We start from the raw sequence: 16435 nt of genomic DNA on the forward strand, positions 1-16435 counted from the left end.
TTCAGGGACTAAATATGGATCAGAGGTTATAAGACCATGTTGCCCCTACTAATAGACTAGAGGTTATTAAATGACAAGCTAAAAGCAGGGGCACTGTTGGAATAATTCTCAAAAATTCTCAAAAAGACTATCCCTTAGAGACTTCTTTCTTTTATCCTAAATGCCCTCTTTTAGTTTCCAAAAGTCCCTCATGTTTGGTTTACATGAGACTAAAAGGGACCTTTTTAGTCCCTACACCAAAAAGTTCCTGTAAACAAACACCCTTAAGTAAAATGATAAAGTGGTAATGTGAAATTTTTGCATGGCCATTGAGTATAAATTCTGGAGTTACAACGACTAGACACTGAAAGTCAAGGAAGCGCAATGGCTGGCAGCTCGCTGGTTTAAGCCTCGGTTCAATGCCCCTCTCCCCTGCCTCGCGGGCCATCTATTGGTGCAAAAGACGCGCCTATAGTGAATGATATAGGGGTAAAAATACTTATGCGTCTCACACATTTTCTTTTCATGGCAGGACATAATTAAGAATTACATCAACGTCCGTTGCCTGTTTTTAGCATCACCCCTACACACATCAAACAAAAAATGGCGCATTGCCTCCTCACCCGTGCCGATGCGTCTCTATCGCTGTATTTAGAGCATCTCTAGTAGAACCCTCAAACCCTTAAATGTAAAATCAGTTTTAAGGGTTGAGAATTGCCCATTTTTAACACTTTTAAGGGTTGAAAAACAGGGGCAAAGACTAGAACCCTCAAACCCAACCCTTATAACGGAATATTCCGTTATAAGGGTTGGGTTTGAGGGTTCTACTCTTTGCCCCAACCCCAAACCTTAAAACTGTCATTTCATATATCACACATTTCACGCCATTTCATCATATGACATATCACAAATTCAATCACATTTGACATAAAACAATAATCATTCTAGTTATTATTACAACACCGAATAAAACAATAATCATTCAAATCATTACAACAATGTTTGAGCAAATAACAACAATTGTTCGAATCAAATAGGACATAGAAAAGTAAAACAAAGATACATCATGGGCCAATACGCCGCCCATCCAACTGCCAGTGATGCTCTATTAGATCATCCCGGAGACGACCATGAGTGGTTGCATCCTCAATCTCACGATGTGCTTCAAGAAAGGCGTGTATGCGAGAAGGGTTTCTTTCCGGTTGCACACGCGTACCAACATTGTCATAGAAACAAGGGAGGTTTAACCCTCTCTCATCCTCTAGGATCATGTTGTGTAGAATCACACAACATTTCATGATGTTCACCAAGGTTTTCTTGTCCCAAAACCGAGCTGGACCCCGAACTATGGCAAACCTTGCTTGTAAAACACCAAAAGCTCTCTCAATATCTTTGCGGGCTGCCTCTTGTGCCTTGGTGAAATGAGCCTCTTTTCTTGTTAAGGGCACCCCATTTTTCTCCTTGATGGACTTCACAAGAGTTGTCCATGAGGGATAGATGCCATCGGTGAGATAGTATCCCATTGAATACTCATTGTTCATGATTTTGTAGTTGCAAGCTGGAGCATCCCCAGAAATTAAACTTTTGAACAATGGAGATCTATTGAGGACATTGATATCATTGAGTGTTCCCGGCAACCCAAAGAATGCATGCCAAATCCATGTGTCCTCCGATGCTACGGCCTCAAGCACAATGGTAGCATCACGGCTTTTACCGCAATACATTCCATGCCATGCCTTTGGGCAATTTTTCCACCTCCAATGCATGCAATCAAGACTACCAAGCATCCCCGGCCATCCCCTTTTTTCATTCATTTCCATTAATCTCTTTGTATCTTCCTCGTTTGGTGCCCGAAGATACTTCTCACCATACAACCGGATGACCAACTTGGCAAACCTACGGACGGACTCCGTGGTTGTATCTTCCCCAATGCGAAGATACTCGTCGGTATAATCCGCGGGTATGCCATAAGCGAGTACCCGCATTGCCGCTGATATCTTTTGATATGCACTAAACCCCATGATACCGGCGGCGGATCTACGACGTTTAAAGTAATACGAGGCGGCCTCACAATCGGTGACAATCTTCACAAACAAACTACGTCTCATCCGGTACCTTCTGCGAAAGAGACGAGGAGGGTATGTAGGTACCTCCGCGAAGTAGTCTCGCATCAAATGCTCGTGTCCGAGAGCGCGGTTCCGGTAGATGGTGAGTCGCCCCATCTTCGACCCTCTCCTCTGATCCAAAAGCTTCACGCGGTCTTCAAACGCTTGCACGTCGACGAGGAGGCTCATCATCTCGACGTCGTCGTCTTGCAACAACTCGTCAATGTCGGAATCGTCGGATGACGACCAATCCGACGAATCCGACAACGAGTCCATGTCGGCGTTGTTCAACTCCATCTACAATATGAGTGTCAAAATGTAAAAATGAAGAAAAAAGCAAAAATGTAAAAATGAAGAAAAAAGCAAAAATTCGAACCTGCAGAGGGCAGGGCCGGCCGGGACGGGGCGGCGGCGCTGGGAGGGGCGGCCGGCGTGGAGGCGGAGGCGGAGCGCCGGCCGGGGCGGAGGCGGAGGCGGAGGGCCGGCGTGGAGGCGGAGGCGGAGCAGAGGGCCGGCCGGGGTGGAGGGCCGGCCGGGGCGGGGCGTGGCGGACGGCGGGGCGGGCCGGGGCGGGGCGCTGCGGAGGGCGGGGCGTGGCGGCGGAGGGACGGCCGCGCGATGCGGGGGGCGCAGGCGGCGGAGGGCGGCCGGGGCGGGGCACAGGCGACGGAGGGCGGCCGGGCGGGGCGCAGGCGGCGAAGGGCGGGGCGGCGGCGGCGGATCGAGGGCGGGGCGGCGGAGCGGAGCGGCGGCGGCGCTGTGGAGGGAGGGAAGGAAGCTGAAACTTCCTCCCGCGCTCGCGAGGAAATGGATTGCAGGTTGGGGGGAGAAACTCCCCCCAACCCTCACTTCTACAGGCTGCGATGGCGTTTGAGGGTCGGACCTCTAAAAATATTTACGGGTTTAAGGGTTTAAGGGTTCTAGTCTACGCCGTTTTCCGGACGAAAACTGTAAAAAAGCGGTTATTTTTAAGGGTTTGGGGGTTTGAGGGTTCTACTAGAGATGCTCTTAGCTTTGCGAACCCCAAGGTGACTGAAAAAAGATAAATCCATTACCGTTGAATAAATTAGACCAGGACAACATCCGGTACACGTCATCAAACTCCAGATCTCCCAACCCACCACGTCTAAGATGCCGAACGAGGAAACCATACCTACCATTCATCAACCATAAACCGAGTACACGTTTCGTCTTCTAGATGTCGTCGATGCAGACCACAATCTGCATCCGCTCCTGGACAAAAGGACACAAGTCCACCACAAGGATGTCTCCGCTGCCAAGATATCCCCGTTTGAATGACTAGTTCCAAAATTCATCACCGAGATAGAGACGACCGCCTCATCGGAGAAGAGTCTGGAGCTTCTTTATTCAGCATCACCGTCACCGCCGCCGAAGCCAAGACATCGACCCCCTCATGACCTAAGCTACTAGGGACCTAAAACCTAAAGTAAAACTAATCCGCATGCGTGTGATCTGTCGATCCCCTCATAACCGACGACCACGAGGTCACCAACAAAGGGGACCCATCAGGAAATGGCACCGTAAGGGTTGGCTCTCGCGGCGGCTAGTTTTTCTGGTCGCCAGGCAAACCAAAGAGGAAACTCTTGTCAAGCATTTCTTGTCACGCGTATTCAAGCTGCACGAATCATGCGCGTCCATCCGAACGTCGCGATTGCTACTTGTTATAGCTCCTTCGCTATACTTTTTTTAGCAGAATACATTTGAAGTCGCTCACATACAAGAAGTCTCCTCCCACTAAAAGCACATCGCCGGAAGACCTAGAATAAATCCAGGAAAATGCAAGCACCAACGTCAAGTCTGGGACTTGAACTCTGATGGGCAGGGGATACCACAATCCTCCTAACCATCCAACCACAAGTTGGTTTGCGCTCGTTCGCTATACTTGAAACGTTAATTATAAGCATCGATCTCCAAGGCCACTCCTTGAGATGGGTATAAATCCTCGGGTATGGAAAATTCTCCTCCCCCTTCTTGCCGACCAAACAAAATCCCACACAACTAGAGATTTGGCTCTGGCTTCCCATACACAAGTGCATGGTGAAGAAATAGCGGAAGAACTCGAGCATCGGCATCATGCATCGCCAACAAAGTCGTCACACTAGTGGGCAAAGGTTGCTAGGACCAATACCATGTTTGGATGCAAGTGTTGCATTCAAACCTGGTAATGCTCCAGTACGTCCAGAAAAGAGTCGAAGAAGGGTGGTACCATGCCAGCGATGAGGAATATGGGTAGACTAAGGAGAGAAAGGACTTGAGGCTGTCCTAGTGGGAAAACTCCGGCATTCCTAGCGCCGGCGCCGGCTCGTACGAAGCCGCCTCCTTTTCCTTGCAGGAAGTCATTGATAGCAGGGAAGATATGTCTTCACGAAGAGATAGACAATGGAAAGCATGACCTCTTGTAATGATGGCCAAGCGACGGGAGAAGAAGGAAAAGATCGGTGGAAGAAAAGATCTACCATAATCCAAGGCCTCTATGAAGACGAAGAAACCGCCGCACTGGTCCAAGCGCATCGCTCCACTCTCTCCACCCCCAGGCCTCTCTTCCGAGGTGGCGCATGGATCGACGGGATGTTTCACTCCTCCGACTGGAAAGTCATGTCACATAAGGCATTAACCACTACTTGATCATGGGCTCAATTTCCTACCATCAACCACCGATCGCCACATATCAAGTCCCTACAACACAGGGACCCATCCCCGTCTCGCAATCCCAACAACGCGAGGCAGACCTGGCCCCAGGGGCAACAGACGGTCCAATAGGAACTAGGGTACTCAGGACCTGCTAAGTCATGGGTGTGATAGTGGCGACGTGCTATCCTCACCGAGCCCTTCGTGCCCAGAAAGGGCTTGGAGGGATACCAAGGGAAGGGGTCCATATGCGTAAAGGTGTTTCCTCCTTCTCGACGAAGGAGACGATAAGATGATAGAACGGAGCATTAAATGCTCTTCCTGCACTATCAGGGCTGATGTCACACCCTAGCGATGGGACACGACCTACCTACCGTCTGACCGAAAGCCACGAAAAAAGCGTGCCATCCCTCGGGGTCATCCACAGTCTCTGAGAAGTCTTCCATCGCTTCCATGCTGCTACAGGAGCTCCTTACGGTAGCCAACCGAACGCAAGAAAGTATACTCCACCTAATCATGAAGGAGAAGCCAGACAGTTCCCGAAGTATGCTATGGCCTAATGGGCGCGGGTAGGATCATCTCGCTAAAAGCAACGAAGACATGGTAGTATAAATAGAAGTAGCCGGGCACAAGATTATAACTTGTATCTCAACACTACTACAGAAATATCATCAAGCAGGAATAGGATATTACACCTCGATTGTGGAATGAACCTGGGGTACTACTTGGGTACACTCATCCCTAGATCATCTTCTCTAGCGATGACGATGCTCGAGGAAGCATAGTATCTTTAGTCCCTCGATGGACTATCAAAAAAGGTTGTTTGCACAATGACCCTATGTCTGGTTTTTAGACACCGACAACCTCATTGTCCATATGGTTGGGCAAGACTTGCCGGAGAAGTCACGGATAAACCCATGGGCATATGAACCCATTTTGAGAAACTCATTTTTAATTGCCCAAAAATTCTGAAAAAAATGCATACATCTTAACAATCTATGTACTCATAGAAAATTTGAAGGAATAATAATCTTTCATTTGGCCTGTGCAAAAAAAGGAAAAAATATGTCATGAAATGTTATTTAGGACCACATAAATTATTCATTTTACGGAGGCAAAATAAAAAGAGATTCTTCCACAAAACTTTGTACAATGTATGTGTGGAATTTTGTTTTGAATTTTTTTAACATTTTAAAACGAATTTAAAATGCATTTTTAGAAATCCGGTTCATATGACATACATGCACCCAACTCCCTTTCGTTTGTTACGCGAGGGTCATGACGTACATGCGTCTTACGTAAGCAACGTGACGTGCATGTATGGAAATGACTTACACCTTTCAGTCGCTTAAATTTTCTGAGCATCCGTACTTAGCCTTAATTAACTGTGATGGGCCTGATGGCACCTGTTTATGCATGTTACTTCTTTCATATAGCTGTCTGATTTTAGGCTATAAAAGGAACACAACTAATCTGAGCATGCGGCATCCAATCAACACCAACACATTAGCACTACCATCAAATGAGTGGTAACACGATCATGTTCTCCAGTTCTAGATGTTCATCATTAGGGCTCTATGTGCTCCTTGCCACAAGCTGCCTATTACTAGCTGGCTGCTCTTCAGAGTCGCTGCTGACAAGTGATGTTCTTCCAAGTGAGCAGTCGGACATCGACACCGACAACCACCAAGATCTGATGATGGACCGTTTCCACGTGTGGATGACGGTGCACAACAGATCCTACTCCACCGCCGGTGAGAAGGCTCGCCGGTTTGAGGTATACAGGAGCAACATGAGGTTCATAGAGGCCGTAAATGCCGAGGCGGCCACCTCTGGGCTCACGTACGAGCTTGGGGAGGGCCCCTTCACCGACCTTACAAATGAAGAGTTCATGGAGCTATACACCGGGCAGATTTTGGAGGATGACCAATCGGAAGATGGTGACGACGACGAGCAGATTATCACCACCCATGCTGGGTCTATCGATGGCTTGGGCACACATAAGGGTGCCACCGTGTACGCCAACTTCTCGGCCAGCGCGCCAAGGAGCATCGACTGGAGGAAGAGAGGCGTCGTCACCCCGGTTAAAAACCAAAAGCAATGTGGTACACATAACATCTCTTGTTCATATTTTTCTCCACTTATATATATATATATATATTAACCACAACTTATTAACAAAGTAACAAACAGTACCAGAATCTTAGTTGGTTAATATGTATCTCTCTATATACACTGGTACGAAATACTTTTATATGCGCAGAAAGCATAATGATTAAGTTAAGAATTGGTATGGAACTGCAGGATCTTGCTGGGCATTCCCCACCGTCGCTACAATTGAAGGAATACACAAGATCAAGAGAGGGACTCTGGTGTCTCTGTCGGAGCAACAGCTGATAGATTGCGACTACCTTGATAATGGTTGCAAAGGTGGCCTGGTGACCAGAGCTTTCCAGTGGATCAAAAAGAATGGAGGGATCACCAGCACATCTTCCTACAAATACAAGGCCGTCAGAGGTCGGTGCTTGAGGAACCGTAAACCGGCGGCAAAGATCGTTGGCTTCAGGAAAGTCAAGAGCAATAGCGAGGTGTCGCTGATGAACGCTGTGGCAAACCAACCTGTGGCAGTTTCCATCTCGTCACATAGCAGTCACTTCCACCACTACAAGGGAGGAATCTACAACGGGCCATGTAGTACAACTAAACTGAACCATGCCGTCACCGTTGTAGGTTATGGGCAACAACAACAAAATGGGGCTGACTCAGTACATGCGTCCGCCCCTGGAGCCAAGTATTGGATCGTGAAGAACTCGTGGGGGACGACATGGGGCGACAAAGGCTACATACTAATGAAGAGGGGAACAAAGCATTCATCAGGGCAGTGTGGCATTGCAACACGCCCAGTCTTTCCTCTTATGAAAGGTGGTAGATCGACTGATTAAAGCTCAGTTGCTTTAAATCTAGAATTCCAGATCCATCCATTTTAATTTGTCAAAGTTTGTAATATTGGCCAGCACGTGCACTGTGCCTACGTATGTTGCATGCGCTACTATAGGTCTACGTATGTAATCCATCTTGAAAATAAGGATCTGTACGAAGTTTTAAGTTTCGGTTGATTTGGTATGAGGTCAAGGTTCTAACTTATAGCTAGAGCCATCATGTACAGCACATGTTATGTGCTTAGTGCATCTACTTACTTTAATCACTCTATATAAAATGGAATTTGTTGGGGGTCAAGAAAATGATAAATCAGTCCTCACAGGGACAAAGTATTTGCAAATCATGAGCCAAAACAATGAATCACAAAACTATGAAGATAATCAATTAAAAATTCATAAGAAATAAGCTACCCTCGTGAACATGGTCATGTAGAAGAAAAAAAAGACAATCTTTTTATAGTTGAAAAGCTATGCGACAATGTATATCTCTCCATGTAACACCTGTGGAGCCTCCCCTCCATAAACTACTTGACCGTAAATTCAGGATTTCCCCTCCTTGCCCTCCAATAATTGGCCTGGTAAAAATAATTGACGTGGTCCATGCCGTAGCCCCCTCCGTAAACTACTTGCCAGGACTTCAGGATTTCCGCTCCTTGCCATCCAATAATTCGTCTGGTCCATGTCGTAGTCCCCTTCGTAAAATTCTTGCCCGCAAATTCAGGTTTTTTGCTCCTTGCCCTCCAATAATTGGTCTAGTCCATGTCGTTAATGTCGTGGGAGATGGCTCTATGGGTGTTACATGGAGCGATATACAATTATTGAAAAATTAATAGCTCCAACTACCAATGCTGCGGATGGATGAGAACGAGAGTGAGTGGTGGCTGGAACTAGTACACTGGTGAAAAAAGGGCCTTTGGTCGCGGTTCGCAACTGCCATTAGTCGCGGTTGCGTAACCGCGACCAAATAGGCGCGACTAAAGGCCCCCCCTGTAGTCGCGGTTGCTTAAGAACCGCAACTAAAGGCCCGTCCACGTGGGCGCCAGGCGGCCGTCGGGGCGGAGGACCTTTAGTCGCGGTTCTTATGGACAACCGCGACTAAAGGCCGCCGCAGGTTTAGGGTTTTAGCCCCCCCCAAACCTGTTTTCTGTTTAATTTGTATTTTTTTATTTCTTTTGTGCTTTATTTTAATTTTGAAGGAGTTTCACATATTCTACGGGGCATAATTCTAACTTATATTGACAACGGATGATGGGCTCCCGGGGCATGCATGTGAATCGGACAAGAGACGGCCGGCGGCGTTGAGGGCGGGCGAGGGAGGCCGGTGATAGCGGCCGGCGGCGCCGTACGTGGGCGAGACGGGGCGGCGTCGAGGGCGAGGGCGAGGGCGGGCGGCGAGGGCGGCGTCGAGGGCGAGGGCGACGGCGGGCGGCGAGGGCGACGGCGGGCGGCGTCGAGGGCGAGGGCGACGGCGGCAGGCCTTCGGCGCGACAGAGATCGGAGAAGACGAGATGGAGTCGACGGTTCAGGCGTTGTATTTATAGCCCCCCACCTTTAGTCGCGGTTGAGGAGGCGACCCGCGACTAAAGGGTACCCTTTAGTCGCGGGTCGCCTCCCCAACCGCGACTAAAGGGTTTTTGGCGGGTTTTTCGTTCCCGCGCGCAACGACCTTTAGTCGCGGTTGGCCAGGCGACCGGCGACTAAAGACCTTTAGTCGCGGTTGGCCTGGCCAACCGCGACTAAAGCCCCTCACGTGCACCAGCTGGCCACCGAGCGCCCTGGGCCCAGGACTTTAGTCGCGGGTCGCCTCCCCAACCGCGACTAAAGGGTTTTTGGCGGGTTTTTCGTTCCCGCGCGCAACGACCTTTAGTCGCGGTTGGCCAGGCGACCGGCGACTAAAGACCTTTAGTCGCGGTTGGCCTGGCCAACCGCGACTAAAGCCCCTCACGTGCACCAGCTGGCCACCGAGCGCCCTGGGCCCAGGACTTTGGTCGCGGTTCGTCTTCCGAACCGCGACTAAAGAATTCATTAGTCGCGGTTCCTACAGTTTCGCGACTTATGGGGCTGGACGGAAGCCTCTTTTTCTACCAGTGGTAGTAGAGGGACGCGCTTTGCGGTGAGGCCGCCATCGTGTGCGGTGGGAGATCAAGCGGGGTACGGGTTGCTTGGGGTCGACGCAGATTGGATCGAGAGATTGAAAAATGGAGAGGTGGGGTGATGGCGTCGTGGGAAAAACTCGGATTATATGGACCAAAAAAATTCAGAGACTCGGAAAGTTTATGCGGTAAAGAAAATATATTGGGAGTGCAAAATCTGATTAGGATAAATATTATTTTGGGGCTATTTATTTTTGTTGGATCAAATTGCATTCACACCCAATGTAATATTCACATAGTTTAACAAAAAATATAAAGCTTGTGCAGTCGTAGATCAAAGGGGCAGAGTGCGACTCAGAAAAATTAGGTTCATGTCCTCAACCTGTGAACGTGAAGCAGAAGTAACATTGAAAAGGAACTCATAGGCCGAAGAGGCAACATGAATGTAGGCCCTCGAGCCATTCACACCATCGGATACGACACATAGAGATGGAAAGGCTCTACCAACAACGAGCCATCGTTAAACTCTTAACTCTTGCATATCTGCGAGCTAGAACCGAGTCCCTCTTTCATTTTTCCGAGGAGTTTCATACATTCGGGGATAGTTAATATTTTTTGTGTCGAGATGTGCTGGATCTGTCGGATGCCTACCAGATCTAAATTTAGGACGAAAGTAGAGGCAAACATTTATGAGAGGGTGGATAAATTAATATGAGAAGGTGAACATTGAAGGACTGGGCAGATAGGTGAGGCATATCTAGATCAGTATTTCTCAATTCTCATTTAAGAGGGGAGAGATTGCTTGGGTGAAGGAGGAGGAGCAAGGGGAAGATAAGAATGGATGAGTGGGCTACCAGAGAAGTAACACACACTTATTGCAAGATAGCCAGTCCCTTTTTTTCTTTACCTTTTATATATATGCCAGATTAACTTACAGTCGGTAATTACCAAAGTAGCAGACACATTGCTATGTTTGAAAGAGGAGTAAAAAAATGTGACTTATAGGAACAAAACTAGGGAAAAAATGGGTGTTGTATAAAACTCTGGAACATCAAACACAGAACACACACTTTGCTGTTCAAATGCTATTCCATTGGGATGAGCAGAGGCTTACCAAAACTAGGATCAGCGGTAAGACAAACAAATGATGCAAGTGTGTGTATGCTCATACACCGAAAAAAGGAGAATGCACCAGCCAGGAATCAAACCCGGGTCTGTATCGTGGCAGGGTACTATTTTCTCGAAACAGGCTTTTGCCCCGCTTTGTATTACAAAGCAACCACTTCTGGTACATCCAACGATAGGTGCTGGGGCGAAAACAACACATGCACGCCCAAAAGAAACATAAAAGAAAGAGTAAAAGAAACAAATGCCAACACCGACGGATCATCGAAAACGGAGAAGCCCCACGACCGTTGCGCACACCGAAAAACACCCACCAAGCTCAACACCTCCAAGAAGGGATGCGACGATGACGCCGCTGCTGCTAAGGGATTCCCCCGATACGCAGCGAGGGGAAAGGAAGGGTAGCCCCAACGCCCTACAGGAAGGTCTGGCGACATTCGCAGGCGCCACCGCGACGGTGTCGACCAGGCCGACTGGGATTTCTCCCGATCCCAACCTCCACCTCAGGCGCATCGGAGCCCGTCACCAAACCGACCACCACCCCGCGCCTACACAGACTTGAAGCTTCCACGCCGGCTCACCACAACAACGTAAGGAGGGGTCTGTACGACGAGGAAGAGGAGCCGGGGCTAAGGGCATCATCACCAACGGCACGCGGGAGGGCACAGCCTCCACCGTCGATGACGGTAACCGACCGAACGCGATAGCGGGAGCAAACCAGGCCCGTAAAGCTCCCACCGTCGTGCTGCAGAAAGCACGCCGTCTGCGACGCCGCCCCCGTCCAAGTCGCGGTTTTTCGTTCCCGTGCGCAACGACCTTTAGTCGCGGTTGGCCAGGCGACCGGCGACTAAAGACCTTTAGTCGCGGTTGGCCTGGCCAACCGCGACTAAAGCCCCTCACGTGCACCAGCTGGCCACCGAGCGCCCTGGGCCCAGGACTTTGGTCGCGGTTCGTCTTCCGAACCGCGACTAAAGAATTCATTAGTCGCGGTTCCTACAATTTCGCGACTTATGGGGCTGGACGGAAGCCTCTTTTTCTACCAGTGGTAGTAGAGGGACGCGCTTTGCGGTGAGGCCGCCATCGTGTGCGGTGGGAGATCAAGCGGGGTACGGGTTGCTTGGGGTCGACGCAGATTGGATCGAGAGATTGAAAAATGGAGAGGTGGGGTGATGGCGTCGTGGGAAAAACTCGGATTATATGGACCAAAAAAATTCAGAGACTCGGAAAGTTTATGCGGTAAAGAAAATATATTGGGAGTGCAAAATCTGATTAGGATAAATATTATTTTGGGGCTATTTATTTTTGTTGGATCAAATTGCATTCACACCCAATGTAATATTCACATAGTTTAACAAAAAATATAAAGCTTGTGCAGTCGTAGATCAAAGGGGCAGAGTGCGACTCAGAAAAATTTGGTTCATGTCCTCAACCTGTGAACGTGAAGCAGAAGTAACATTGAAAAGGAACTCATAGGCCGAAGAGGCAACATGAATGTAGGCCCTCGAGCCATTCACACCATCGGATACGACACATAGAGATGGAAAGGCTCTACCAACAACGAGCCATCGTTAAACTCTTAACTCTTGCATATCTGCGAGCTAGAACCGAGTCCCTCTTTCATTTTTCCGAGGAGTTTCATACATTCGGGGATAGTTAATATTTTTTGTGTCGAGATGTGCTGGATCTGTCGGATGCCTACCAGATCTAAATTTAGGACGAAAGTAGAGGCAAACATTTATGAGAGGGCGGATAAATTAATATGAGAAGGTGAACATTGAAGGACTGGGCAGATAGGTGAGGCATATCTAGATCAGTATTTCTCAATTCTCATTTAAGAGGGGAGAGATTGCTTGGGTGAAGGAGGAGGAGCAAGGGGAAGATAAGAATGGATGAGTGGGCTACCAGAAAAGTAACACACACTTATTGCAAGATAGCCAGTCCCTTTTTTTCTTTACCTTTTATATATATGCCAGATTAACTTACAGTCGGTAATTACCAAAGTAGCAGACACATTGCTATGTTTGAAAGAGGAGTAAAAAAATGTGACTTATAGGAACAAAACTAGGGAAAAAATGGGTGTTGTATAAAACTCTGGAACATCAAACACAGAACACACACTTTGCTGTTCAAATGCTATTCCATTGGGATGAGCAGAGGCTTACCAAAACTAGGATCAGCGGTAAGACAAACAAATGATGCAAGTGTGTGTATGCTCATACACCGAAAAAAGGAGAATGCACCAGCCAGGAATCAAACCCGGGTCTGTATCGTGGCAGGGTACTATTTTCTCGAAACAGGCTTTTGCCCCGCTTTGTATTACAAAGCAACCACTTCTGGTACATCCAACGATAGGTGCTGGGGCGAAAACAACACATGCACGCCCAAAAGAAACATAAAAGAAAGAGTAAAAGAAACAAATGCCAACACCGACGGATCATCGAAAACGGAGAAGCCCCACGACCGTTGCGCACACCGAAAAACACCCACCAAGCTCAACACCTCCAAGAAGGGATGCGACGATGACGCCGCTGCTGCTAAGGGATTCCCCCGATACGCAGCGAGGGGAAAGGAAGGGTAGCCCCAACGCCCTACAGGAAGGTCTGGCGACATTCGCAGGCGCCACCGCGACGGTGTCGACCAGGCCGACTGGGATTTCTCCCGATCCCAACCTCCACCTCAGGCGCATCGGAGCCCGTCACCAAACCGACCACCACCCCGCGCCTACACAGACTTGAAGCTTCCACGCCGGCTCACCACAACAACGTAAGGAGGGGTCTGTACGACGAGGAAGAGGAGCCGGGGCAAAGGGCATCATCACCAACGGCACGCGGGAGGGCATAGCCTCCACCGTCGATGACGGTAACCGACCGAACGCGATAGCGGGAGCAAACCAGGCCCGTAAAGCTCCCACCGTCGTGCTGCAGAAAGCACGCCGTCTGCGACGCCGCCCCCGTCCAAGCCGCTCCTCGACACCTTCGCACAGGGAGCATCCTGGCCGCTGCAACACGATCAGTCCGCCTTGCCGCCAAATGGAAGCACCACCACCACTCGCGCCGCCGGCCACCTCCACCAAGGCGCCGGACCGTCATTGTCCTTGCTGCACCCCCGCCGCACGCCCGCTACGGAAGGGACCAACCACAACCGCCGAGAGTCCAAAGCTGGACCCAACCCCCACCCACGTCGTCACCGCCAACCGCCTGGCCTGGGTGAACACCCCACAGTAGGGGGTATCCACGCCTGCATCCCCCGACAATCCATCGTTGACTGTGAGGAGCACGGCCTAGTAGTTGCAGACGACCACCACCGAGCAAGCCCCGGCATGGTCCACAACCAGCCCGAGACAAACTTACATGCCGCCACACCCATAGTCAGCACCGTCGATCTGTCCACGGCATAGCAGCAACAGTTGTGCCCACTCGGACCGACGACACGAAGGAGCAACAAGAAGTGGCACTAACGCGGTGACAAGCACCACCGCGGACTAGGTCGGCCCACTGCCTGTGCACCACCGACCGCCATCCTCTGCCACGGACCAGATCCGCACTGCCACCTATAGTCCCGGATCGACCGCTGCCGAACGAGGCAGTAGCCCCGCCCCACCACCGACCAGGAAGTCCCGAGGAGCACCACCGCGACGGGCGCACGCTGCCTCGCCGGATCTGCACTGGCCACACGCCCCCGTCACCCCCTGGCCCTGCGCCGTCCGCCACGTCCCGCACCAGATCTGGCCGGGAAGAGGCCAACCCGCCACCACCGAGGCCCTAGCAGCCCACCACGCGCCGACTGGAGCCGTTGTCGTCACCGGGGCGCCCACCGCAGCCGCGCAGCCGCCGGCGACCCGAACCCGCGCCAACCCCACCAGCAGCCGAGGCCATCGACGACAGCAGGCAGCCCACCGGAGGAGCCTCAGGTCCAGATTTGAATCGAGGGCACCCCCGCGTCCCTGCGCAGACGCGCCCCACCTGACCCGCGGCCTTCCGCGCCACCGCCCACGGAGCCGCGACGCCCGCACCGCCGCGCCACGCCGCCCCGCCTAGCTGCGTGCCTCCACCCGAAGTGGCTGTCCCGCGACAGCACCCGCCGAGAGGAAGGGATGTGAGGCCCCGCCGCCATCGACGCCGGCCGGGCTTTACGCGGTGGCGCGAGCCGGTGGCGGCGGGGGAGGGAAAGGGGAGGAGGAGGGCTGGGGACGGCGGGGTGCGCTATCGCCCGCCGCTCGCCGGAGCGGGCAGGGCCTCCTATCGCGCGGTGGTGTTATTGGGGCTGGGGAAGTTCGGGGGTTTGGATCACTCGGGTCGCAGGGTACTATTTTATCACTAGACCGTTGGTGCCCGTGACATTCGCAAATTTGAGGGGCATGTCTCTTTGATTCTATAAGCCTGACACAGTAAGAGAATCCCTAGCTGAATCTTGGTTACTTTGCAGAAGTGGATGCAGTATGACACCTATCGGATGAAGGCGCCGAATCGGACTTGACGACAAGCCAAGCCTAGCATGTGATCCATGGACAGGTAGGTGTTGTATAAAAGCTTGTGCTGTGAAGCAAAATCTTTCAACGATGGTGCTCCTGGAACAGGTGTAGATATATGTATGGATCAGATGAAAGGAATCTTTTCGAACAGCAGATATCTAGCAGATTTGGCTAAGAGAAGATTTCTAGCGGAAGCACCCCTTGAACACAAACTAGGTTGGAAGTGTACACACCGTCATGTCCGTAGTGGCCTTATTCGTTTCCAGCTGCGGCCTGAGTTGTTCTTCTCTGTTCTATAGAATCCTCGTTTGTCTTCAAAGATAGTACTGGACAGTGGAAATCTCTGGGATATTATTTCCACTTGCTTTTGTTGGAGAAGTGAGCAGGCCTACTCCCAGTTCAATGATCTCCAACTCTTGGCCAATTCAGTAATTCTGTACTGATGATGACAGAGCAAGATCTCTGGACATATCAACTGAATTTTATTCACCTGGATACTTTCCTACTCGCAGGCATATATAATTCTGTACTATTCTTGTAGTAATGAAACCCCTCCTGTGAAATGAAAATCAAAAAAGGAAATCTCGCTGTGAAGGAAGTACCAACTTTTTTTTCCTGGCCACCACTAAGAGACTGACTGAATACAAGAGCAATCTTACTCATGTGTCATGTGTGGTCTTCGGACAGTTGAAACAGGAGTTCACCTCTGTTTCAATTGACAGTTTGCAAAGTCATCCTACTAAGTGAAACAAGGGTTCACCTCTGTTTGTGATATCCTCCATTCATGGATTTCACTCTGAACCTGAAGCTGCCTAGGGTAGTTAGCACTAACTGAATCTACTTTTGCAGATGATGTAGAGACCACACTACCAAAAGGAATTCGGGGAAAGGAAAAAAATGGTAGCTAACACTAACTGAATCAAATTTGCAGATAATGTACAGATCACATTGCGCCAAAAGGAATTCGGGGAAAGGAAAAAAATGGTAGCTAACACTAACTGAATCAAATTTGCAGATAATGTACAGATCACATTGCGAAAAGGAGCTGGGAAAAAATGCAAAAAGTTATGTTTT

The 16435-nt window shown here is 50.1% G+C and overlaps 1 protein-coding gene across 1 annotated transcript; it reads left to right on the top strand.

Moving 5' to 3' along the window:
* Positions 1-6222: 6222 nt before the first annotated feature.
* On the top strand, positions 6223-7838 carry LOC123402962 (ervatamin-B-like). The gene is made up of 2 exons (XM_045096932.1): positions 6223-6838; positions 7038-7838. Exons 1-2 carry the CDS (start codon positions 6256-6258, stop codon positions 7673-7675), a joined length of 1221 nt encoding a protein of 406 aa, XP_044952867.1. The 5' UTR covers positions 6223-6255; the 3' UTR covers positions 7676-7838.
* The last annotated feature ends 8597 nt before the right edge of the window (positions 7839-16435 follow it).

This window comes from Hordeum vulgare, chromosome 6H (genome assembly GCF_904849725.1).
Source record: "Hordeum vulgare subsp. vulgare chromosome 6H, MorexV3_pseudomolecules_assembly, whole genome shotgun sequence".
In the NCBI taxonomy this organism is placed as follows: domain Eukaryota; kingdom Viridiplantae; phylum Streptophyta; class Magnoliopsida; order Poales; family Poaceae; genus Hordeum; species Hordeum vulgare.

Coding starts and splice junctions, on each gene's coding strand:
- LOC123402962 (XM_045096932.1), top strand. CDS start 6,256: ATGAGTGGTAACACGATCATGTTCTCCAGTTCTAGATGTTCATCATTA. Junction 6,839..7,037: donor TAAAAACCAAAAGCAATGTG/GTACACATAACA, acceptor ATGGAACTGCAG/GATCTTGCTGGGCATTCCCC.